Genomic DNA, 27,350 nt, shown 5'->3' with positions numbered 1-27,350 from the left:
CGTTTCTTTTATTTTTAATACAGGTTTTTATCAGTTTCATATGACCCAATATTCCTAATGAAATATCTGCCTTTTCTCATAACTTTTTATAATTTTTCCTTTCCAATTCTCGTAATTGTGATCATATTTCATTATCGTTTTTATACCCTTAAAATCACTCAAAAAGAATTCAAAAGAAGGCTACCTTTTGCAGAAGCCGCATATTATTTAACAACAAAGGATGCCACTGTGGAACTTCTGAAGATTTTGAGGGCTGATGTTATAAATTTCTAAAGTATAAGGGACATAGTGAAACATTGCAAACGCACATTGATCCAAGCGACTGTTCAAGGCATATTTTCCCTTGAATTTATCAGTTTTGGATTGAGCTAGCTTTTCTTTTTTAAATGCATGTTTGTTTTGAAAAAATATTAAATTGATATTTTTATTATTATTTTAATGTATTATGCTAAAAATAAATAAAAATTCTAAAAATAATTCATTTTAATATATTTTGCAAGAAAAAAATAACCATTGAAAAGCACTTGTGCCATGCTACTAAGGCAATATTTGTTTTTACAGTGGCACTGTACTTTTGAAATAAATAATTTTTTATTTTAAGTTAGTTTTTTTGTGTTTTTTTAATATTTTAATATTAAATTTTAGTATATTTTTACATAAAATTTACTTTAAAAATAATTATTAACAATCAGCACAAATAAAACACTTCCATGAATCAAGGTAATGGAATGGGAAAGCCAGCTATGACATTTGTTGTGTTAGGCACTCAATTGGCTGAAAATTTATAGTTTAATTTACCGTGTTGTAAATTTGTTTTATAAAAATTACTATTTCAAGTCTTATAAATTTTATAATTACTAAATATTTATATAATTAATTAAATTAATTAAAATATATACAAATAAATCTAAACACTCATGTTAATAATATGAATAAAAAAAAACACCACCGAACGCACAATAAAACACTTCCACGGATCAAAGTGGTGGGGTAGGAAAGCCAGCTATAGCATTTGTTGTGCTAGGCATTGAATTGGCTGAAAATTTGTGCTGTCTCATCAAATTGATACAAAAATAAATAAATAAATAAAAATACTATGCATGACCAAAAAATATTGATTAAGATGAGACCAAATGCATACAAGACAAGAGATCATCATATACATCTGCAAAATTGTCTTTATCATCAAATAAAGAGACATTACAAAGGACAAATCATGAAGAAGCTAATCTCTCTCTCTCTCTCTCTCTCTCTATATATATATATATATATATATATATATATATATATATTTCAATTGAAAACTAACCATTACCTCAGAAGCTTGTGCTTGTACTTTTGCCTGGCTTTGAACTACTATAAAATTATACTAACTTACAAGATTAACGTATAGGTACAACGCATTTTTTATATCAAGATTAAGAAGGTCAACACAATCCAAAATAAATATACCAGGTCAATGGTTCCACTATAAAAAAAAAAGGGTCAATATTCATGCCTTTCTAAAAATATAATTACTAAGTCAGCAATCATGCATTTTTCATGTAACAAATAAAATAAAAAACTTAATTATTAAATCTAGCTAGCTGAGTTGATCTGATAAACATTTTATTTAAAATCAATCTAAACTAAGTTTTAAATTAAAATTTAAAAAATATTAACATGATCAAAATCCATTAATTTAATCGTGTTTTTAATGAAGTGGTTAGTTTTTTATTATATATATATTTATTTATTTCTAAATAAAAGAGAAAAGGAGGCCACGATGTGAAATAATTAAATAATAGTAAATTATTATAATTATTATTTATTCATGGTAAACAGTAATAAATAATAATAAAAATTTCGGGCTCGTGGAGGGGGCGTCAAGCTCTCAAGCATTTGATTTTACGATGGATGGATGAATAGCTGGTGGCAGGATAATGCACATCGATGAACTGAAGGAGAAAAAAGGGGAAAAGGTTTCTTCCTTTTGTCCTCAATCCTTCCTTTATACCTTTGAATTTGTTTTTTTTTTTTTTTTTTTGTAATTTTTCAAGTTAAGGATTAGGATCTAAATTTTGCAACTGATAATAGAGAAGGGGAAGTAGATGCAAGGCTGCTGTGGTTTTGTAATTTGTGTGTGGCTGAATTATGTTTTTTTTCTTCTCATTTTAGATATGGTGGGTGAATTAAATCATTTTTTTAAGGTTTTATTTAGATTCGATTCGATTCAATTCAATTTACTCGGTTCCAAATGCCAAAATTAAAGTACATCAAATAGAACCAAACTAGATATATGATCCGCGCGATGCCGCGGGTTATTTTTTGTATAAAAAATATTAAAAAAACAAAAATTTAAAAAATCTTGGGTTTTTCTGCAAAGTTATACCCAAGAATTTTGGGTTTAACTGCAATGTCTGACCTAAAAGTAATATTTATAATATTAATAATAAAATTAAACTGGCATGACTCAAGTTTAAGTGAGTTTGACTCCAACACCAGACCCAAGAATATTGGATGTGGGTTTGCCTATAAGGTCGTGTCATAAAAGTGTAATAATTAAATAGATTAATTAAAAAAAACAAAGAAAAGGAAAAAACTAATGCAAAAAAAAGAAAAAAACTGAATTAATTGGGTTAACCCTTTAAACCAGATTATCCCGTAAAACCTGGGATTCGCGTCATGAAAGTTTGATAATTAAATAGAAAAAAAAATGACGGGTTTACCTATAATTAACTGGGTTAACCCATCAAACCAAGTTAACCCGTCAAGCCCAGGATACGTGTCATGAAAGTATGAAAGTCTAATAATTAAATAGAAAGAAAATTAACTTTAACAAACTAAACTAAATGAAAAAAATAATTCATCAAATTAGGTTAACCTATCAAACCCGAGATTCGTATCATGAAAATCTGATAACTAAATAAAAAAAAATTAACATTAACAAACTAAATCAAACAAAAAAATTCATTAAAAAAAATTAAAAGGAAAAAAAAGCTAATATTGTAGTAATCCATAGTGTTTTTTTTTTTAAAAAAAAAGCTACAAAGCTAAGTTCTTAACCAGATTAATATAAAAAAAAAAAACCGATAAAGACTATTTTTTTTTTTAAAAAAAGAAGAAGTCAATTTTGGGTAAAATAAATGAAAAAAAATTATGTAGAAAAAAGGAAACAAAAGCAAAAAAAAAAAAAAACACGTTGGGAAAGCTACAATATTTTAAAAAAATAAACAAAAAAACTAAATTTTCAACCAGCTCAAAAGTAAAAAAATAAAATCAACAAAAATAATTCTGAAAAAAAACAAAACAAAACAAAAAAGAAAATATGTAAAAAATGACAATTTTGAAAAAAAAGAAAAACATATAAAAAAATAAAAAAAATATATGGGGAAAGCTAAAGCTAGATTATCACTCAGCTCAATATTGAAAAAATAAATTCGATAAAGATAATTTAAAAAAAAAATATGCGGAGAAACACTGCAGGAAAACAACAACTATGTAGATGAAACACTGTAGCAGTCCATATTGTTTTTTTTTTTTTTAAAAAAAATACAAAACTAAATTCCCAGCCAACTTAATATAAAAAAACATAAAATCTAAAAAGACTATTTTGAAAGAAAAAAATCATAAAAACAATAAAAACAATGTATAAGAATATTACAGCAATCTACAATGTTTTAAAGAAAAAAACTACATAGTTAAATTTTCAACTAGTTCAATATTTAAAAAAATTAGTAAAGATGATTTTGAAAAAAAAAAAAGAAAAGAAAAGAAGAAGAAGTCAATTTTGGGTAAAAAAAAAAATTGTAAAAAAAGAAAGAGAAGAAACAAAAAAATAACTTGCTACAGTAAAAAAACTACTGCAGAAAAAAAACAAAGCTGCTACAGTAAATATCCTACATGTTTTAGAGTTTTTTAATTTGTTTTTTAGATTTTTAAACCAGTTTTTCTATTTCTTTTTATTAGTTTAGGTTTTTTGGTTTATTTTTGTTTGTTTTTTTAGATACCCAGTTTTTTTCCCTAACCCTAAAAATAGATAATATTAGTTTTTTTCTGCCCAGATCTAAATATAAAAGGCACAATATTATTTAAAGGAGTATTTAAAAATATAATAGTGATAAATTTTTAAAATAATTTTTATTTAAAAATAAATTAAAATAATATATATTTTTTATTTTTTTAAAATTAATTTTGATATTAGTAAATCTATAGAATTCACAAATATAAAAAACTAATTCTAAATAAAAAAATTCAATTTTTTTGGGAAATTGCACCGAGAAGGCAGACAAAACTAGAAGGAAAAAGTACATTTTGGTCCTTTTAATTTTGACAGGGTCAAATAAGGTGCTTCTTGCTTGATGTCGTTGTAAGTAACTGATACACCTCTCACTGCGTGGTTTTACCCCTTCCTTTCTCCTTCTCCGGAAAAAAATCCCCAAATTAATTTTCTTCAATTGGGGATTTCTTTTTCCTCCACCACAATGAGTAAAAACGACGACGTTTCCTTCACTTCATCTTCTCTCAGAACCCCCCCTTTCCTTCACCACCAAACTAAACCCTCTCTCCCTCTCTTCTCTCAACTCGCCAAAACCAAACTCACCTTCGCCAACTTCCTCGACTCACTCCTAACCCGCCCGTCAACTCGGACTCCCAACTCACCCCTCCTCTGCTCCGCGTCACTCTCCCTTTCTCACTCCTCCTGCTCAGACCCCAAACCCCTGCCGATCCTCGGCTCCGCGTCGCTGTCGCTGAGTCAGTCCCAACTCGGTGAGTCGAATCAGCTCGACTCGGTGGTTTCCGCCCAGCAGAAGAGTGGTGGGGCGAGTGGGGTTCATGGGTCGGGTCGGAACGATGAGGAGAGGGTGTTGATCAGTGAAGTGCTGGTGAAGAATAAAGATGGGGAGGAACTGGAGAGGAAGGATTTAGAAGGTGAGGCTTTAGCGGCGTTAAAAGCTTGCCGTGCTAACTCGGCTCTTACCGTTCGTGAAGTTCAAGAGGATGTGCATAGGATTATCAGTAGTGGATACTTTTCCTCCTGTATGCCTGTTGCTGTTGACACTCGTGATGGGATTCAGTTGGTTTTTCAGGTATGTGGGACCCACCATACTTCGCCTTGCTGCGCGAAAGCTGGCCTGGGAATACCCTGTGTTATAGTGTTGTTGGGTTATAATTGGGATGTTATTGTGCTTATAGAAAGTATAACTCTTTGAGTATTGTGGTTTGCATTGGTGCATTGCTTCAGGGTGAGGATATTTGATTGAGAGCAGACATGTCAGTGGTTTTATTCAAGTGTTGTTTTTGTAGGCATCGCAGTGTTATGGGTTGAATTAATGACTAATGTTGCTTTCTTGTGGCATAAGGTAGAACCGAACCAGGAGTTTCATGGTCTAGTATGTGAAGGAGCTAGTGTTCTTCCGACAAAGTTTATACAGGATGCTTTTCGTGGCGGTTATGGTAGGTGGTATTTGGCATTGCAAATATAGAGATTTAATAATGTATGTTGTCTGTAGAGCTGCCCCTTTTTATCTCTTCCCCTCCCCCATCTCGTTCTTTCATAATTTTGAAAATTGTTTGGCCCTTATATTGTTTGCACGTTTTTCATAAATGTATAATGTCTCAATCTAAGCGGATGCTAAGTATAGACCGTCTTTTTTAGTTATGGTATAATTTGATTGTACAGTAATTGTTTGGTATCTATCCATGCGTATGGTTATGAGTGTTGTTATGCTTCATTTGAACTGTTATAATAGGATACTTTCATTGATTTTATTTTTGTTGTCAAGCTGTGCAGGAAAAGTGGTAAATATTAAGCATTTGGATGCAGTAATAAATTCCATCAATGGCTGGTACATGGAGCGTGGCCTTTTTGGCATGGTTTGTGCTTCATCTTTCATGATATTATTTCCATGTCACATTTTGGCTAATGTAGGATTGAACTGTTAAGTTCTCCATGGTTTCTTATTACAACTTTAAATTAACTAACATCTTCATTTACATTATTATAGGTTTCAAATGCTGAGATTCTCTCTGGGGGTATTATAAGGTTACAAGTTGCAGAGGCAGAGGTGAATGACATTTCCATATGTTTTCTTGACCGAAAAACGTAAGAGATTTCTTTCAATTTGTCGCACAATCTCATCTGCACTCCGACACACCCTGACATGGAGACAGAGAGACTCATGACTAGCATGTGTTTTATTGCTCTTCAGTGGTGAACCAACCAAAGGGAAGACAAAGCCTGAAACGATACTTAGGCAACTTACAACAAAAAAGGGACAGGTAATTCTGGAACAGCTTTTTTTGGGTACTCTCACACTATATGTCCTTAAGACACCATGTATATATAGTGCTGATTTCTGGCTGAAAAGGGTGCTTCAGCATTTTTCTGCTTTCAGAGTCTCTTTTAGTTTCTGTATTTTCTAGCATTTGTTTGTTTTTTTTGGTTCTGTGGTCTATGAAAGATAAAGTCCTCTTTTCATAAAAAAAGAACTCTTTAACTCTGTTTCACCTTACTTCCTTTCTTTCCTACAAGGATCTTTACTCAAATTGCCATTTTGTGGAAATTAAATGTGAGCTAGTGCTTAACATATTCACTGACAAATGTTTTTTCTACTTGAAATGGCTCCTTTGTAGGTCTACAGTATGCTTCAAGGGAAAAGAGATGTGGATACTGTGTTAACTATGGGAATCATGGAAGATGTTAGCTTTATTCCCCAACCTGCTGGAGGTGAAAAAAGATGTTTTTTCATTTTAAATAGTCTAATAAAATATCATACTTAAGAGAAAGGCTAACTGAAATATACATCTATGAACATACATGTGCCTGCACTCTGCACATGCACATTGCATACTGTGGATTGTTGCGGTAACATTGAAATCATTCTTAGAGAATCATGGGTAGAATCTGCTTGAGAGTACAATTTAATAAATCTGGTTTTGTGTGACTTGATATCAATTGGTGTGTCAAGCAAAACTCAGAAGATTTGATGTTCTGTAGATTATGCCTTTTGACATGGTCTATACTTTTTGCTAGTGATTCAGTGTCTCTTCTGGGCTATACATATTTTCAGAATAATCATTTATGTTAAGCATAATTGAATTGAGGTGCTAGTGGGCACACATAAACCTCAGCTGTTCTATCCCAATCAATGAATTTTGAAACTTTATTTGTGCTCTCTCCTTGTTTTAGATACTGGCAAAGTTGATTTGATAATGAATGTTGTTGAACGTCCAAATGGAGGTTTCTCCGCTGGCGGCGGGATATCAAGTGGGTGAGTGGTATTAACTTAGAGGGCACTGATATCATGCTTTTCCACCTAATTTACATGTATATTATTGTATCTTTGGTGGATTGGAAACATCATATACTGATTAATTTGCAATTTCTAGGATCACAAGTGGCCCTCTATCAGGACTTATTGGAAGGTAAGTTTAAAGAATACACGATGTGGTTGGTTTAGTTTTCTCTCAAACATGCTCGTTAATTCTTAATTATTGGCTGTCATTATGTGGAAACTTGCGAGGAATGCTGTTTTACCTCACAGTTGCTTTTATTTCTGTTGCAGCTTTGCATATTCCCATAGAAATGTTTTTGGACGAAACCGGAAACTGAATATTTCCCTTGAGAGAGGCCAAATTGACTCGATCTTTCGCGTAAACTACACAGACCCATGGATTGAAGGGGATGACAAACGGACTTCTAGAACAATTATGGTTCAGGTAATTTTTATTATGTAGCTTCTAGTTACAATTACTTCTCGGTGATAATGTAAAAGTGCTCATTGTTGGGTGAACTGATTCTTACTGCACCAGAATTCAAGAACCCCTGGGAATCTTGTTCACAGTAACCAACCTGGCAATAGTAGCCTGACCATTGGCAGAGTTACAGCAGGTTTAGAATTTAGCAGACCACTCAGGCCAAAGTGGAGTGGAACAGGCGGAGTTATTTTTCAGGTACTTGATTATCGAAACTTGGTAGCATTAATGAGTAAGTGAAATTCTGTACCTGGCTTTCCGTAGCTTTCGCTAAAAAATGATGATGTTGTGAATGAATGTCTTCACATGTTCATAGATTAGTCACCTGTTTCTTGTTATTTTATATTTTCCATGCCCATAATGATTTGGATGCTTGTTCCATTATATAATGTTTTGACCAGTGATTCAAAATAATTTAAGGAATTTTGATATCTCTATGGTGCACTGGGGCTGTATGGGAACATATGCAATACCTATTCTGGTTCCTTACAAAGATTTTGAAAGTTTTATTCCCTTTGATAGATAACCATTTGGCATAAGCTGTATTACCTTCTTTCATTTATTGGTTTTGATATCTCAGCATGCTGGTGTTCGTGATGAAAATGGCAATCCTATTATTAAGGACCATTACAGCAGCCCGCTTACTGCAAGGTACACATCTTTGGTTTAAAACGTTACGATGTTTGGCTGCAATGGTTTATTGATTATCAGTTGTGAATATTGTCTGGTTTATTGGTTATCAATTGTGAATATTGCCTTGTGATTTACTGTTCTGTTTACATTTGTGTCATGCAGCGGCAAGACTCATGATGATATGTTGCTTGCCAAATTTGAAAGTGTATATACAGGTTCTGGTGATCATGGCTCTTCAATGGTTAGTCATCTATAACTAAGAAGGGATTCCTTATCCTGGCATTTTATTATGATATGCTTATTAAACACTGAAAAGAAAAAAAAAAAGAAGGAAAAGTTTTCAGTTTTGGCTCACTGTTTTATGGATTAGCATTTTTGTCGGTGCAGTTTGTGTTTAACATGGAACAAGGACTACCTCTTTGGCCTGAGTGGCTGTTTTTCAACAGAGTTAATGCTCGTGCTAGAAAGGGTGCACAAATTGGTCCTGCTTTGTGTCTTCTGAGGTATGATGTTTACTTCTATTTTGTTTTGTCTGTGAGCAGGCCTGTAAAGTAAGCTTAAAGGACCTTTCTTGGGGATATAGGATGAAAGTTTCAGATAATAAACAGTTACAATAGCATTTGTTGGAAAGCCTTAAAAGCTTTGTACAAAGTTGCTGGCTATTCATTCTGGAAAATTATATGTTTTTATATATTAGGGAAAATTACAAAATTATTTAAAGCTTTATAGTAAGTCAGTGCATGGCTATCCACAATGTTAAAGTTCACTATGCTTCTGTATCATAGGACATCTTTTTCTTGGATCCCTTCCTCTATTCTTATTTACTTCAAAGATGATGCAAATAATAATCGGGTACTGCTGGCTGACTTGCTTCTTTTCTTTTTATTTCCAGTTTGTCTGGCGGTCATGTGGTGGGTAATTTTCCTCCTCATGAAGCATTTGCCATTGGTGGAACAAACAGTGTGAGAGGATATGAAGAAGGGGCTGTGAGCTCTGGTAGATCATATGTAATCGGCTCTGGTGAAATTTCTTTCCCTATGGTAGGTGATTGCGGGCAACTTTTCTGTTTTGGTCTCTGAACATTGTGCCACTGGCAGTTTTGTACATGTGTTTATTTTTAAATGTAATGAGGTCCACTTTGAAGATTTTTGTGCATGCTTGACCAAATGGCAGCACAATCCAAATGTTAAGGGGAAGCTTACTAATTTGTCCTTTGCTTTTCTTTCTTTTGCAGTTGGGACCAGTGGAAGGAGTTATTTTTGCTGACTATGGAACAGATCTCGGATCTGGACCCACAGTGCCTGGTATGTTTTTTGTGATTTCTTGATCCGGTATTTAGAATGGTGGTTCTGTCTGTATAGATGGTGTTTTTGTCTGAAAAGGATGGGAAAATAGGCACGAAGTTATTTGATCTCTCCTTGCATCGCACCTGGAGTGGAATGTCCTGATATACAGAGCTGGCTTATGCCAAGCGTTAATGATTCTGAGTAGGAAAGCCTTACCATTGTGCATTCACGTAGGGCAGGGTACCTCAACATGATTTATTTTGAGAGAGCAACTTGCTGGCCAAAGTATATCAACCCTGATTGCTGAATTAATTAGTTTTGATTCTTCAAATAGGCCATGCATGAAAGGGTGACTACTTGAATGATTTTCACATTTCACCTTTACCTCTGCTTCTTGCTGTTCTTTGTAGGCGATCCGGCTGGGGCAAGGCTGAAACCTGGAAGTGGATATGGGTATGGCTTTGGCATCCGTGTGGACTCAGCATTGGGCCCTCTTCGTCTTGAATACGCATTTAATGACAAGAACATGAAGAGATTTCATTTTGGAGTAGGTCACCGAAATTAGTGTTCTTCGCTTCATATCATATTTTGCAATCAATTCTATTGCTTACTTATAGAGGCCCTGTTTCGGTTTCTTTCTAAATCTATCTATTATCGTATCATCATCACTGGCCTTGAAACCCAGTGGCACTGCTGAGTTAGTATACCCGGTAGCTGTTTTCAGTGAAGCAAGATCGAGTCCTAGCGATCCTAATTTACTTCGTTGCCACGAAACAGAAGAGGACTACTTGTACTGAATGGTTGTCGTATGCACAATTGATTTGTCTGTGCATTGATTATGGGTGGTCACCTTCAAATCAAATCGACAATGGGGTGTGGTTTACATTGAATAGGATCATCTCCTCGTGCTTTCCTTTCACCGTCCATCGTCTTTTGCATTCAATGTTTTGTCTTAGCGTGTGGCTCCTGTCCCAACCACAAGGAAAACGTGCCATTTGTCATGGAAGGAAACCTTCGTTTGTCTCTGGTTGGGGCTGTTTCGTATCATAGATAAGCCACCTAAATTGGCTTAGTAACTGTATTCAATGATCACAGTTTCCATTGATAGTGTAGCCCTTATTATTAAAAAAAAAAAAAAAATTTTATTTTTAAAAATAAAATTAATTGATATAAAAGATAAAAAAAGAAGAAGATGAATTAGAAATTTAAATGCATACAAGATAATTAAGAAACAATGGTTATTTAAAAAAGGTTTAATAAATAAATAAAATTAGAAGGGGTATTAATTTAAATATAAATTAAAAATTATATATATATATATAAAAGGTTATGTGTTATTAACAAGTTAGGTAGACATGCCTAACCCATTCGGGAAGGCACGCTTGTAAGAGGCGTGGGCGCGCCAGCCTTTATTTTTTTTTTATTTAATTGCTAATAGGATGAATGGCTCTTCACGCTATCCAAAATTTTATTCAAAAAAAAAAAATCCAATGACCTGTCATTTGCTTTTCCTTATATTTTGGCTATTGGTGTGTGATTGAAAAATCATGGCTGTTGGTTTTTGGATGTATAAATTTATTTTTTAATTTATTTTTGATCTAAAATACGTAAACCCATAAATGACCTTAGAAAATTACACAAAAATCCGAATAAAAAACTTCCTGACCTTAAATATGTTTTTTTAAGCAATTTGAAGATGAAAATATTTAAGTGGAACTCCATTAAATAAAATTTGTTGACACCAAGATTAATTATTTTAGTGGTCAAGATCAATGTTAATTCTAATGTTCTCTTTCTATAACGGTGGTCTAGCGACTCTCTCTCTCTCTTCTCTTAATCTAAGAACTTAAAAATAAAAAAAATAAAATTTCAAACTAAAATTGATTTTGTTTTAAAATTTTAGAAATTAGAAGGATATAATATTTATAATTTGAAAAATATAAGAACTACAATGAACATTTCATCCAAAGTCTACAAAAATCAGCCATTTCCTCTATTTTTTTTTTACCTTGTTTCCCAGTCTTTAAATATTACCCATTCCTAATAAATTAACCTAAATTGGCATATAATTTGGTATTATATCTCTAAGGGTGAAAAAAAAGGGGATAAGTACACAGTGTTTTATGATAAGATCTATAATGCAATTTGCATTCATTTCTCTTCAACTTTTTACTATATAAACTATAAAGAGATATTGTATTTTTTTTTTATATGAGATAAAGGGTTTTGAGTTTCATAAAAACATGCTAACCAAGAATTATTTGATATTAATATTTTATTTACCTACAATTTATTTTAATCATGTTAATGTTTCATGTTAAAGAATTCTTGTTGGAGAATAATTTCTAATAAAATTTTAGCACAAAAACTAAACGGATCTCACTTTTAATTTAACCTCAAACATATTTATTCTCTATGTTTTTAAAACAAATTTCCAACATTTAAATTATCATTGTCTCTCATATTCCCTAAAAAAAAAAAAGAAAAAAAATATAGAGCAAATAAAATGCGGCGATCCCTTTACTACCAGTATTCCATTTATTTTTTAAATTAGCATTGTTTTAATCTTTTTTTTTTTTGAAAAAATAACACAATTTTAAAAAAAAATTAGTGAAATAGCATAATTTAATACGTGTCAAATGAAACATCTCAAAGAAATTGGTAAATGAATAGCACCAGGTGACCAATTTTTATCATGTTTCCTAAATATCGCCATATATATCAAACTGTGAGATTTCGTTAATTTTTTTTTAAGTTATGTTATTTTACCATCTTAAAAAAATAAGCAAAAATACTCCAATATCCCACATTTATTTAATTCCTACCTTCTTTATGTATAAAAAACAAAAGAAATTGAAAAATATGATAGAGGATATAATCCCGACTAATTTAAGCAGACCGATATTGTAGGCGCCATTGCAGTAGACATCACAAAGAAATAAATGTAGCTTGTTAAGATTGTACTAGGAATAATAATTGAAGAAGCAGGCACAGGTAGATAGGTGAGACATAATGAGCTATAACACAATTATATTGGGCAACAGATTTAGTTAATTAATTTTGGTTGTTGGTTTTAAAATATAAATATAATGTAAATTTGATTAGTGTGTATAGCTATATATGAGATAATTTGCTGCCTCGTAGGAATTTTATTTTTTGGGATGGGGAAATCCATGCAAATTAAGCACCGTCATGGTCAATGTCTTGAAATTATGCTGCACAAGAAAATGTATATGGGATTATTTTATATAAAATAGACAAAGTTTTGTTAGTGTTGAGGAAACAGATGCAGATGCTTGAAAACGCCATTACAAGACAAGACATGAACTTTCAAAGAACTCACATCATACATATATATATGTATATATATCCCCTCATCACCTCGTGTTGTAATGGAAACATGGAGGGATTGGTGCCCACAATCTGGTAAGAGAGAGGAGGCTCTTTGTCAACTAATTAATTATCTTATGATTCATATGAGCCATAGCTAGAGGTCAGATGGAGACCTGTGATTTGATGTAGCCCGCAGCGTTTGCAGCAGAAGGACCTTAACCGCAAGGCAAGGTTTCTTAAACGATTCAGAGCTAGCGTGTCTGTATATAGTTAGCTAGAGCAAGTCAGAGACAAGAGAGATCATGGAGAGGGATGCCGTTGAACAGTAAGGTTGGCTGGGACAGTTTCTCAGCAGGGTACTGAGCCAAGCCGACATGGGCGTGCCCACCAAAGCAAGTGCTTGGCTGGTATCAAACTGATGCTTCCCCAGGAAGAGAAGAAATCTGCAAGGTAAGAAGATGAAGTCAAAAAAGGCTGCATTATACTATATATACATGTATTTGCTAGGGTTGGGATGATGCAGAGAGACAAGCTTCAAACCCTAATTACTCGCTTTGTTTATATTATTAAAAAAATAATATAAATTATATTATAAAATTTCATTCAATAATTTAAATTATTGAATCAAAATAATTATTTAATATGGTATTAAAATTTTGATGACCAAGCAATCACGAGTTCGAATTTCACCCTCTTTCATTTATTTAATAAAAATTAAACACAAACTAATATGGACATATACAAGTTTCAAGCTTAAAAAGCATTTACTTGAGAAGATGTGTTAGAGAATAATATAAATAATATCATGAAATCTCACCCAACAGTTTAAGCTATTGAGTTAAAATAATTATTTGATATATATTTGACATTAATATTTTTAATTTATTTATCTTGATCATGAGTTGAGTTTAACGTTGAATTTTATTTTAATAACAATATTAGAGATTTAAAATTATTTGGCAATGCGATGCAATTATTAAACAACTTATATTTGAGATAAAAAAAAAAACAATATTTTAAATACAAAACACACGAGTTGCACCAAGATTATCTAGTATTAATATTAGTACGACTCTCTTCTCTTCCACTTTCTTACTCCATCCCATCATGTTACACTCCTTTGATGCCTCTCTCTCTCTCTCTCTCTGCCTTGGCAGGCATATTTCTCTATTGATTAGTTACACCTCACAGTTAAATGATATCTTGCCTCTCCTTTTGTAGTCAATTGGGCTTCCATTATCAAATTAACCTTGTTCATTTTTCCTTCAACCATTCCCTCATACACTTCTTTTGATTTGGTGGTCTTGTTCAGGCTCCACCTTTTCAAAACTTTTAGCCATCTTTAGTTTCTTTGCAATCTCTTTCTTTATTCCTCCAATAACCTATCTATCTACCCAAGTAACTGCTCTGATCTCCTCCCACTTTCAATCATGGCCGATCCATATTCCAATTACTTCAATGGATGGTACAACTTCAACCACCTCCAGTACCATTTATCTGCCTCAGCATCTTCTTCCATTTCATCACTATATGCATCCCATGGATGCAATATGTATTCGGATAATAGTATTATCTATGACAACTCTTTTATTCAGAGTCATTCCTCGTCACCTCCTTCTCCTCCTCTCAGAGAAGCTCTTCCACTTCTTAGTTTAAGTCCAACAAGGCATCAGGAAGATCAACGGGAGTGCCCCTCATGTAGTGCCATGGAAGTGGACATGAACAAGGACAGAGAAGAAAGCCTATATGATGATAAAACTGTGACTGTGGCTCTATATTTAGGGCCACCTAGACTTGATTCTGCTGATTTGGTGTCTTCCACAGAGATCTCATCAGACAACGAAGAAGTAACTGTTGCTTCTGGCTATCAAACAAGCAGTCGTACTCTTAACAAGGGTCAGTATTGGATCCCTACCCCTTCTCAGATTCTGATTGGTCCTACACAGTTTTCATGCCCACTTTGCTTCAAGACCTTCAACCGATACAACAACATGCAGGTATGTCTCATCAAACGAACCAATGATAATCTCAAAAGACTTACCTTTCACTCCTCGATCTCCAATCCCTTTCTATGTTCCTCCTTTTGATTTTGCAGAAAAGAGAAAAGTCAATTCTTATCCTTTGATTCAACGATTCACTTTATTCTAATTTAGACTATCTTGAGAAGAGAAGAGTAAAAATGGGACCTTACTAGGGTTTTCCCTTTTCTTTTCTCTACTTTAACACACATCTTTCCTCCTCTCTTGTTCCCCTCTTTCTTTCTCTCCTTTTTGCATGATTTGTTGCTCCGGCATTTATAAAATAAGAATAAATCAACCTGCAGGTCTAACTGAGAATAAGATCAGTAGCTCTCTTTATGTGATTGAACTACAAAGGCATTATGCTTTTTGTTCCTTGGAATTTGTGTTTCACACATTGTCAGGAATGTAAAACCTGAAATTACACGGGTCATATGAATATTCTTCATCAAACCCTGATCAGCAAACTAGTGTTTGCACATGAAAAGCCTAATTAAGCAGTGTACCTTGCCTAGTCTGTTAGCATTACAGTTCAAGTAAAAAATGCATTGGTCTGGTTTTTTTTTTTTAATCTTGACTTTTGAAAGTATAAGCCCATGTTAGGTTATGATCATAATCAAACTTCAGGTCAGAAAACCTATGTTTATATATAATGATAATTATAAAGTGTTATTTCGATGAATATTAGCTCTTAAAATATATAGAAAAGATAAAGATAGTTGGGACATATGAGATATGAGAACGCCAACGAAAATTATATATATTTTTCTCTTGCATCGTCGGTCTATCCTGAAACGCCAACGAAGAGCAACTCCAGCATATAACTTTTACTTTTAGTAAGCGCAGATATATCTAAAAACAAGCCTGTAGCATCTTTCCTAGTTTATTTAAATTTGGATTCTCCTTTCTACCTGTCTTTACTTTAAGATATGGTCAAGCTGGCAACTATGTGTTAAAATATATATTGGTTTTTCTTCTCTGGTGGTTTTTCATCTGAGAGCATGGCTTGAATGCGTAGATGCATATGTGGGGGCATGGATCTCAGTATAGGAAAGGGCCAGATTCTCTAAGAGGTACGCAGCCAACAGCAATGCTTAGGCTCCCTTGCTACTGCTGTGCAACAGGATGCATAAACAACATTGATCATCCAAGAGCGAAGCCTCTCAGAGATTTTAGAACCCTTCAAACTCATTACAAGAGAAAGCATGGAATCAAGCCTTTCATGTGCAGAAAATGTGGCAAGGCATTTGCCGTGAAAGGTGACTGGAGAACCCACGAGAAGAATTGTGGCAAGCTTTGGTATTGTACTTGTGGATCCGATTTCAAGCACAAAAGATCCCTCAATGATCACATTAAGTCATTTGGATATGGCCATTCGGCAAATGGCATTGATTTCTTTGAAGAAAGTGATGAATACACTAGAAAATAATGTAAAATATATTTAAAAAACTTGTTTAATAGTTTAAGTTATTGGATTGAGATAATTTTTTAATATGATATTATAATTTTAATGACTAAACTCTCACGAGTTTAAATTTTACTATTTATATTTATTTAATAAAAATTAAATTTAAAATAATATATACCTATATAAATTTTAAACTTATTGTATCCAAACAAATCCAACCGCTCTTGAACTTCATCAATCGAATTCTCAACCATCTTTTATATCCTTCAGCTTTTACTCCCCACCCTGTAAGATGATGGTCCTTGAAAAAGATTCTGCACTGCCAAGCACTTCACGTCAGATCACAATGACATTCTCTCCCTAAAGATAAAAATCTCACTTGACTTGCTTAGCCTTTTGATTTCATAAGGCAAATTCCTATCAAATAGATTAAGTTATTATGTAAAATTTTAAAATATAATTTATATTATTTTTTAATATGATATCAAAGTATTGATAATCAAGCGATCACAAGTTCGAATCTTATTATTTTTATTTATTTGATAAAAATTAAACACAAGATAATGTGAATTTGTATAAGTTTTAAGTTCAAAAAACTTTCACTTTAAGGGATATATTAAAAAATAATATATATTATATTTTAAAACGTTAAATAACAGTTTAAGTTATTGAATTAAAATAATTTTTTAATAGAACCAGCCTCTAAAATTGATCAAGATAATGAATCCATTCAATGAAATTATTATATGTTTGAAATCTTGTTAATTTTTAGTTGATACCTCTTGTGTTTTACACAAAATCATGGATATTTAGAGGAAGAATCCTATCAAGGATTAGAGTTACTCGCTCTTTTATTTATGTTTTCTGGCACCCCCTTTCCCACTTTAGTAGCTGTTTAGTTTAGAAGAATCCTCATTGAAAAATGTGAGACCAAGTTTCTGCAACTTCATTTTGAGTCATCTCTGTGTGTGTGTGCGTGTGTGAGATGTAAGGATATCTGATTGTCTGAACCATGCATAGGTGCAAGAGGTTCATTGTGTAATAAGCTTAATATTAAACATGATCCGGACTCAAACTAGAAATTATGTGATTCATATCTTAATTTAGATTGCATTTTAAGTTGGATAAAAAAAAGTTAACTCGATAAAGTTTTTAGTAATTTTTTTGAACTTGAATAAGTTAAATCTAAAAAATAACATTTTAAAAAATAATTAAAGGATGTTAATTAATTAATTTTGACATGATGAGTCAAGTATGGATATAGTGTGAATTAGTGAGTTCGACCCTTTTTCATATTAGTCCTCGAGCTGACTTGATGGATTTAACATGAATTTGATTTATGCAGATCAACTTCATTTACTAAAGAAGGAATTGCAAATCCGTTCCTTTATATCTTCATGGACTAATGTTGGAGCCTTTCACAGTTCTATGTACACAAGACCTATCCCACTTCGTCGATTTTTCCTTTTTAAAATAGCACATTTTTCTTTTTTTAAAAAAATAATAAACTAACACTAGTACTGAATTTTTTTTTTGTGTGAAAAATAACGTATCTGAAGAGACGGCAATTCTCACGTGAATTTTTTTTTATAAAAAAAACCCATATAAAAACCGTAGGTTAGAATTGCGCTTTATAAAACTGTAGGTGAGAATTGCGATTTTTTTTTATATAAAAATAATAGCATAGCCAATTTTTAGTATAAAGATGTCTTCTTTCAAATACGTAGTTTTCATCTGTGGCTTGTTTAAATACCGCAGTTCCCAACTGTGGTTTTTAAAATACTGCATTTTTCAACCGTGATTGCATGTTGATCGAGTGTGTTTGTTTTTGCTTTTGTGGTTGAGGTTATGATTGGGTACAACCTATTTATGCACCAACCTCAACCACAAAAAGCTATTTTTTCTTGTTTTTTAATGGATCCCCCACCTAAACCTCAACCTCTACCTCAAATACAAACACACACGAAGAGACCCACCAACCCCCCTGGTTGCAGCCTTTTCTTCTATTTTCCATCCCATTGTTTCTGCTGTTATGTTAGGAAAAACAAGGGCTGGCATCAATTGTGATAACTAAAGCTCTCATTTTCATCTATTTTGTAGAACTAAAGCTTGTAACTTGCTAGCCCAGAAACCATTTATCTTCAAGCAAGCAGCAGAATACTTGGAAGCTCATTGAGCGGCAAAACTATGATAAATGAAACGAACTTCATTGAAGAGTATGCAATCCATAATTGTTCCCCTTGTCAACCCTTATTGCCATTTTAGATTTTCACACCATTCAGAGTAAGAAGATCAGTACAATTTTGAGGTGCTTAAAGCTGGAAACCGCCGTGTTCTCAAGGATTGTGCCGCCTGTTTGGCCTTCTGGAGAGGTCAAATTCTCGGATGTCAATGTGACATCACACAGGCATCCTGCAGCACGACCTAGTTCTCTCTGGTTTGGGAATGTACAATCGGAGGTTGATTAAGCTGATCCACAGCTACAAGCTCATCTCCTCAGGGAGGCTGATTTCAAGAAAATATAGGCTGCAGACCAGTATCAATACATGTGAGAAAGATGATTCGGATTTTGTGACAAATAATAATAATGATAATGATAATTAGGATAAACATGTACAGTATGAGTTCTATTACCTTGCCGACATGAAAGCCATACCAAAGAATACAGCCTTGACAGCTTGTTTCTGACCCGCATAATCAAATGCCAGTGGCAGCATTTCATGCAAGGTTAGGAAAGCCATCACTCCACCAACTGCAAATGAAACATAGAGTTATTGAGATTGAAATAGCAAATTAATTTTCCTAAATCATCAGAGATAACTGAGAAATAAATGGTACTGCATACCTGATGCGAGCAAACCCTCAAGAATTTCAGGACTTAAGCTGCTTGGGAATAGATATGCTGCAGTTAAGGAAAAGGACATTCTTGTTGGTCAAAATTAAATGATATCCCATGCTTTGGCATTACAAGCAATAAAAAGAAGTTGTCATACCAACAAGCACCACGCCAAGCGGCTCAGCAAAACCGGAAACTGTCGCCAATTTGAATGCCTGCCACTTGCTGAAATGTGTAAAGAAATCAACCAGTTAATTTATATTACGAGTACAATGCAATAAATTCTAATATGTAGAAATAGCTGCACAAAACATGTGGCCAAAAAACATCAGATAGAAAAGAAACCAGAACACTGTAGTCAAATAAATGAGGGCATCTACTACATATCTAATCACTCCGACCACCTAGGAAGGTGGCTGCAGTCTGGAGCAAAAAGTTGTTGTATGCACTAAATCATATGATTAAATGATATGCACTAAAATCGTAGCATGCTTTCTTTTGTTTGAAATCCTTGCTTTCTTCAGGATTTGAAGATTAAGGCCAAACAAAGAGTGTTAGTGAATAGATTCAGCTGCCATGGTAGCCACTAATGCTACCCCAATAACAGCAGCACTTCTGATTTTCAAATTTAGCTACAATACATGGACATAACATACAACAATACAGTTGCTGCCTTGACTATCTTCAGCAGTCGTAATATTCAAAAAATTATATGAAACTCCAGGGCAGTTTCTGACCTCTATGCTCATTACTCGGTCACTATACCCTGCTAGCTCTAGAGTTAAGTAGTAAACAGGGGAACTATCTCCACCTCTACCACCACAATGGTCATGTCCCTATTTTGTTGATTCTTATTTCCAATAAAGAACCTTTTTAAGCTACTACCACATAAGACATGCTTTGGACCAATGCTTTCCAAAGCAGGTTTTACTGATGCTTTAGAGGGCTGAAACGTACAGTGCCTCGAGAGATTTTTACCTCTGCGTTGCAAAATATATAGGAAGTGCAACAGCAACACCCTGTATAAATGAACATAAAGAAGTTCAGACAAAACGGAAAATCCCCCCTATTTATATATTTGTAGATGGGAAAAAAGGATCATGCAAGTTATAAATAAGTAGCTTCGTGTCTAAATACAGGGAAATCTGGTAACCAAGGTTTTGTATATCAACTGGCACAATAGTCCTTGTGGGGACAAACCACAAAAAAATATCCTGTGTGTTAGGGTGGATCCTAAGTACAATATCATAGAACTTTCAAAATAAAAAAAACAAATATATCCACTGCTCTAAGTCAAATCTTATCATAGGATAAATTGTGCATCGTGTCTATAAAACCAGAAAACAAACTTAAAACGCATTAATGCTGACAGCAGAACTCATCAAATTTTTTTAATTCCCATCCATAAATATTTGGCACTGGAAATGTTTGAAGTTTAAAGGAACCAACTTCATTCTGGAAGGAAGCAACCACTTTGAAGAACCAATAGCATATGCAAAAAGGCAATACTACAGAATCAAAGAAAACATACCTCTGGAATGTTGTGCAAAGCAATTGCCAGAGCCAAATTAAGACCAACACGGAGGCCCTACGAAAGTATCATTAAAAAGAAGATGACAAAATTGACTTACCCAAGGATAAGAAAAAGGCTTCCAAAACTCAAGACCCAAAATTAAAACAATCATAGATAACTTACAATTGCCAATTGCATTTAATTGAAAGAACATGCACAGTAAGATTAATATCTAAAACCAAGTGGTACAAATTTGGTTACATCCAGGACTGCCAAATATTGAAGTGTAACGTGACTGCAGGCAAAAGTATAGGAAAAAAAAATCTTTGACATCATAACCAAATATCCTTTGCTGTTGTAGTTTGGCAATTCATGATAGTGCTTTGAAAATCAATGAATTTGTTTCTTTCAGATGCAGAGCAATTGTACCACTAAAAAAAAGGAACTGAATAACTGCTTGATTGGGTGCCCATTGAATAAATAGTGCAGCTGAATGTTTCAGTTTTCTCATCTTCAAAATATCAATGTTGAATAAACAATCTCCATAGCACAGGAATATTTTATGACTTAACACAGTTAAAATGGCATGCAAATGCAACCCAGGAAACCAAAGAAACTATTCAGGTAAAAATAGCGTGCAGGTATAAGGAATTGTGCAGTACCTTAGTGCTAAATTGAAGCTCAAATTTGTTCAAGTCATACATTAAGATTTTGAGAAAGACCCTTCGTGTTCCTTTTTTTCAGGATAAAGCTTGATGAGTACATTTCATTCAAGACAGGTGCATTTTAAGACTGGCATAAGCACTAAAATCTATGTAGATATGTTGCAGCTGAATTGAATACTGACACTACAGAGAGATTCAAATAAGGCCGAGGATACCTTAATTGATCCAAGGAACACTGCCATTCCCTCTGGAAAGTTATGCAAACTTATTCCTGAGATCCATGAAAGACAAGATTCAATCCAATCAGACAAGTTTACAAACCTTTTCAAAAAATAGGAAGGTGCCAAATTTACAGTTTCCAACTATTGGGGGACTGAATTCTGATATCTCGAGGTTTAGTCAAAGAAAAAAATAGAAAAAAAACAAGGCCTGAAAGCAAATAAAATTGAAGTTGGATAGTGATAGAACAGGATCAGAGAAGGTAGTTATACCTATTGCAGTGATAATTCCACTGAACAAAACTTGGCGACGATGCTTTTTAATTATGTCCTTTCCCCCTTGGTCGCCATTTTTCTGTTCCCAAACAATTGCCAAACTGTCACTCTACATTCTAATATTCTAGCCACGTCGTGAAAGTCACAAAACATTTAAGTATTACAAAACTGTATCACCCAGAACCTTTTTACTTTTAACATCTGAACTTGGGGCAAATGTTGGCTCTGGGATAAAATTGGCAATGATGCCAAAGAATACAACACCTCCAAAAAACTGCAAAGCCAATTAATAGAAGAAAATGACAGGTATAAATGAATAAATAATGTCTAGTAAGAAATGCAATTGGATTTTATGAAAAAAAGGAAAGATACAGCTAACCCAGAGGTTGCCTTTTAAGAACCCAATTGAGTTGATAGCATTATGAGCAAGATCAAGGAATGATATGCTCAGCATCAGGCCTGCAGCAAAACCCTGCATAGAGAAGTTTAGAAAGTATTAATGCAAAAAATTTCCCCTGGAATATAAAATCACGTTAGGATCATTCATGGTAACTCCATGCCACAACATCCTTTCATAAACATGTGAAGAAACCACTATCCTTTCATAGGTTGATAATACACTAAAGCGGGATTTTTTTTTCCTTGCAACTACTTGTACCTGTAATAGTCCAAGCATCTTCAAATTGGGAGCCTCAAAAAGAATTACAAAGAGTGCACCTGTTTCATAATCCAAGAGATATAATCAGATTATAGAACATGTAACCTGAACTAGCTTCATCTGATTAACAGGCATGTTGGAGGAAAAAATAGTATCCCAATAAAGAGTTAAATCACCTTTTAACTTAAATCAGATTTGCAATGACGATATAGAAAAAAATGCTGGTCATTTTTGTTTCTGATCGAGTTTGTTACAAATTTAATATCACATAGTGATCATTACAACTCAACTGAAGAGATTCTTGATCCCAACAAAACCTCAACACCAAAAAACACACTACCAAAACCTTCAATAGTAGTATTATTTTTCATTTCATTCAAATGTGTGAAACCATATAGGAAACAGGAGAAACCAGTGTCCATACGCAAAGTCGGCAAGTAGCCAAAAACAACTATAGTTACTACCAATGAAAAATAATCAAAACTTGAGGAGTAAAAACAATAGTCAGTAGTAATATTTGAATTTCATGCCATATCATGTAAACAAGTGTTATTAGCTAACTCAATGAAGTACTCAAACCACCCAAAACAGAAACACCAAGCACGATCATCATGAAACTGTCCATGGAGATACTCTCACTTGGACCAAAATGTTAATAATATAGAAAAATATGAGTGTTGGGACTTGGGAGGTGTAATGTATGCTGAGTATTACTACTATGGATTACATACATCTGCGTACACCAGCCTTCTGAAAGAAAGGAATATAAAAAGAATGTGATGGTTTCATAAAGTGATTCAATAAAAGGAGAAAATAAGTTGATCGTTCCTACCACTGCATTCTATACAGTCAACCTAACTTTCAATTGTCCTCTTGTGCAGCATTTGATGAACAGATTATTCCCTCACTTATACTGGGTGAAAATAGAAAATTTGCCTCAGCATCTCTCTTACTGTCCCACACTTGTCAGTTACTACCTCTCCCTGTATGAGCTGCTTAGACTAGACTAAGTAAATTAAGTAATAACCACTTTCAATAGAATCTTGAGTATTTGTTTTGTAACCTGTCTGGAAATTACGAATCAGGCTAATGAATTTATTTATTTACTACAATCAAAAAATCATTGTCCATTCCTTGATGATCATCTTACTGAAAAAAAGAATCCCTCCATTCACCAGTTCAAAAGCATCCTCAATAATTAACTTCTCTATATATATAGTTTTTGGTTTTGGACTATTATAGACTCCAAACATATACACACGCAGCCTTCAAAGAGAAACAAAATATAGAGAGAAAGAGATGGTCTCTTAAGGTGATTCGATAAATGGAGATAATGAGTTGATAATTGTTATACCACCGTCTACAGAACTTTTAATCATTCTATAGAGCAACACACTGACTTTAATTGATAGTTCCCTCACTTATATTGTGCAAAAAACAGAAAATCCGCTGCCTAGCTTATCTCTTCCTGAATCGTACCAATCAGCTACTGCATCTCTCCATATGAGCTGCTTACACTAATCTTAGTAAACCAGCTAAGTTTATAAGCTTCGACAGAAATTAAGGCTAATTGGTTTTGTTTCTTTAACTTGATATTCAAAAAATCATGGTCAACTAACTCCATTCGCAAGTTCTGAAGTATTCCTTACTAGTTCAATCACTAGTCTTCATTATACATAACCAGAAACTCTCAATCAACTTCTACATTAACATCCCTAAACTTTTAAATTTCTCCTTGTTTATAATTCAGATTCAAGAAATCACTCGCACAAGTAAAAACACAAAAAAATGTTTCTTTTTGAATAACCCATCATAGAAAAACACAAAAAGTTGCAAGCTTTTATGCATAACTTACCTATAGAAGTGCTTAATCCACCCACAAGAGAGAGAGCCAAAGCTACCATAACTTGAGAATCCATTGAAAAAAAGATGCTTCTTTTCGCTATATGACAACGACCCAATAACTGATTAGAGCTGATATATATATGACCACTCCACTGAAGGAGTGATTGTGTTTAGAGGGAAACAATATAAAGAGGAGAAAGAAGGAGATTGTTTGATAATGAGTAACACGAAAAGTTCAAGGAAGAAGACTTTCCTTACAGTCGATACCAAACTCATTACCCTCGACTACGTTGTTATTAACATATTTATAATAACCGAACTGGGATGACCCGGTTCGAGATTTAGGTTACAATTGTTCATGCGATTTAAATTGTATTTAGCTTGAAAAAACATAAAAATATATATTTTTTTCAAGTTAAACAGAGTTTAAACACACCATTATCACATAGATAAACAGGGATTTAGATTAAAAATTAGATGAATGGAGTTAAGTTGATAGTCTAATTTTTTTTTTAAATCATGTTTTAATTGATCATATCCTAGTCAAGTCGAATAAGGCTTATCTTGTAATAGTAGTTACTAATATATAGAAATGAATTTAATTATTGCATTAAATATGAATTAAATAGAATTAAGTTAGATGTGGATGATCTCACGTTAATTGATATTCTTTTTACTTCAACTACAAAGCAAAATTCTGGTTAATTACTCTACAATAGGTTTTGGAAAAGCGTGTAACAAATCCCTAGAAAACTCTTGGTGATAAGGAAATAACTCGATGATCCAAACAATTTGCTGCAAGAAGAAAAATGATTACCTGCGGATGGAGCTATGAGGAATGGTTCATGCCACCAAGAAAAGTGGCATGGCAGGAATTGCAACACGGCATTTTAGCCCTGGATTTTGCAGGCCCCACAGAAGGGACTGACCTGGTTCTGGTTGGTGCTGCTTCTTTCATGTTGTTTAGCAATACCTTACTTAGACTTCATTTTTTTCAGTTTGCTTTGAACTTCTTGACGTCCTGTGTATTGGAAATTTTATTGATCAAGGAATATTTTTTTATGATTGGCTAGGCAAGATTCATCAATGCCTTGTAACCATGATTTAGCATTTTGCTTTCAGTTGCTAAACACGTTAATAATTTAGAAGTATAATGATCTAAAAGGAATGTGAAGTTACGGTTGATGAGTATCGGAATACAAAATGTTTAGGAATAAGATAAATATATTGGATTAATGGTTAAATTTTTATTTCAAGCAATCTAATTTATTATTCATAACTGTCTAATGACTTGATATGAAAAGTTGAGGTAGTTGGTAGTTGTTGATAGATGATAATTGATAAACCAGTGTAGCTAGTAACTTGTACCTATAAAAAAATTATTTTTAATGAATGTGAAGACTTTTTAATGTTTAAGTCAACAACTTTATAAAAAGAAGAAGTATAATGATATTTTAAAAAGGTAGACTTTGAAAATATAAATACTGAAAGTGTTATGAACGAAGAAATTGTGAATCTTGAATTTAAAGGATTCATGGTATATTTATAACCTCGAGTTTTGTCATTTTATGATGAGAAGGGGTTGAAGTATAATTTTACCCTTATGATATTTTGAGTTGTATTATATTCAAAATAATATATATTAGATTTATATGAAATACCGAATGACTCGCATGGGGTCCTAAAAAAAATTCGAAGGGAGTGGTGGGCTCGGACAAGGTGCTTGAGCCCATTAGAGATGAGTGTTCAACACTCGTTTGGACAATGAAGAACCCCTCCACTAATTAGGGTTGTAGTCATTCTTCTAGGTATGCTCATGTGTATATCGTTTCTTAATCATTTGTTTGTTAAGCTCTTAGGAGCCTATATAGTTTGGCATGAAAAGATAATTACAATAATTGGTGTCCATCCCATGATACCTAGGGAGGATGTTCAGAGTACTGACTTTGTACATGAGTATCGCAATAGTGCCTGTGACCCCTTGAGAGACTCTTAAAATTGTTATTTTGTTTAGTCACATTTGGGTGATGTAATTGTTTAGGGATGCCTGGTGCGGTTAGTGGTTGTAGCGCTAAGGCGTTATGTATTCTTGAGGGTATCAAGATTTGGTTTATTTCTTGGATTGCCAACACTATCTATGTGAGGAGTTGCACCTGAATAGTGAGTTGTTGAATATTAGGTAAAATTGTGCGTGGTAACGGGTAGATTTGTCTTGCATCTTGAATCATGTGTGTCTTGCTTGTGTACCATGGAATGGCTTAGAAATGTTAAAACAAGTTTTATAAATTGATGGGTTTTTTATTAGTTTCCCCCGAACAAAGCTAAATGATGAGTCCTAAAATTCAAGATGTTTATGAATAAGGCTGATGTGTTGGATAATTGATTAATCTCTTAGTTTAAGTAATCTGATTCATATTTCCTAGACAAGATGTTTGGTGGTTTGATATGAAAAACCTAGATGGTTGGTAGCTGGTAGCAGATAGTGCCTGGTAAGTTTAGGTAACTGGTGGTTGGTACTTGCAAAAGATCTTCTTTGATGGATGTAGGGACTCTCTGATGCTTAAATTAGCAACTTTGTAGAGAGAGTGTAATGATATTTTAGAAACATAGACTCTGAAAATATATATGCTGAAAGTTTTAAGAATAAAGAGATTGTGAACCTTGAGTTTGAAGGATTCAAGGTGTATTTATAATTCATGAGTTTTGTCATTTTATAAAGAGCAGTGAGTAAAATGTAATTTCATCATTATGATATTTTGAATTGTATTATATTCAAAATAATATATATTAGATTAATATAAAATATCGAGGGACTCGCGTGTAGTTTTGAAAATATTTTCTAAAGGAGTCATGAGCTGACTTGAGTAAAGTGCGCGAGTCTATTAATAACGAAAAATAAATCCAAGCATATTATATGGACCCGA

At 33.3% G+C, this 27,350-nt stretch overlaps 3 protein-coding genes across 7 annotated transcripts; 2 read left to right on the top strand and 1 right to left on the bottom strand.

Moving 5' to 3' along the window:
* The first annotated feature begins 4,364 nt into the window (after positions 1–4,364).
* LOC118061443 (outer envelope protein 80, chloroplastic) lies at positions 4,365–10,575 on the top strand. Of its 5 annotated transcripts, none has more exons than XM_035074872.2 (16): positions 4,365–5,069; positions 5,343–5,436; positions 5,774–5,856; positions 5,988–6,085; positions 6,192–6,261; positions 6,616–6,709; positions 7,172–7,253; positions 7,372–7,407; positions 7,548–7,701; positions 7,795–7,935; positions 8,318–8,388; positions 8,533–8,611; positions 8,758–8,873; positions 9,263–9,410; positions 9,605–9,674; positions 10,067–10,575. In XM_035074872.2, exons 1-16 carry the CDS (start codon positions 4,464–4,466, stop codon positions 10,219–10,221), a joined length of 2,097 nt encoding a protein of 698 aa, XP_034930763.1. In that variant the 5' UTR covers positions 4,365–4,463; the 3' UTR covers positions 10,222–10,575. The 5 variants fall into 5 exon arrangements, with proteins under 5 accessions (XP_034930763.1, XP_073261935.1, XP_034930766.1 ...); XM_035074875.1 differs by having other exon boundaries at positions 4,928–5,069; positions 5,347–5,436; XM_035074874.2 differs by having other exon boundaries at positions 4,928–5,069; positions 5,347–5,436; positions 5,766–5,856.
* Positions 10,576–14,233: 3,658 nt separating this feature from the next.
* On the top strand, positions 14,234–16,483 carry LOC118061485 (zinc finger protein WIP2). The gene is made up of 2 exons (XM_035074926.2): positions 14,234–14,986; positions 16,026–16,483. Exons 1-2 carry the CDS (start codon positions 14,420–14,422, stop codon positions 16,434–16,436), a joined length of 978 nt encoding a protein of 325 aa, XP_034930817.1. The 5' UTR covers positions 14,234–14,419; the 3' UTR covers positions 16,437–16,483.
* Positions 16,484–18,606: 2,123 nt separating this feature from the next.
* Positions 18,607–24,766, bottom strand: LOC118061444 (zinc transporter ZTP29). The gene is made up of 12 exons (XM_035074876.2): positions 24,437–24,766; positions 22,582–22,640; positions 22,303–22,395; positions 22,108–22,197; positions 21,921–22,002; positions 21,645–21,700; positions 20,783–20,839; positions 20,230–20,270; positions 19,409–19,476; positions 19,261–19,317; positions 19,050–19,167; positions 18,607–18,941 (listed from the first exon to the last, which is right to left on the bottom strand). The coding sequence occupies exons 1-12, from the start codon at positions 24,498–24,500 to the stop codon at positions 18,896–18,898; spliced, it is 831 nt and encodes a 276-aa protein (XP_034930767.1). The 5' UTR covers positions 24,501–24,766; the 3' UTR covers positions 18,607–18,895.
* Between the last annotated feature and the right edge of the window lie 2,584 nt (positions 24,767–27,350).

Source organism: Populus alba, chromosome 1, assembly GCF_005239225.2.
Source record: "Populus alba chromosome 1, ASM523922v2, whole genome shotgun sequence".
Lineage (NCBI taxonomy): Eukaryota > Viridiplantae > Streptophyta > Magnoliopsida > Malpighiales > Salicaceae > Populus > Populus alba.
Note: the sequence above shows the minus strand (reverse complement) of the source record. Positions and strands in the feature narration are given on the sequence as shown.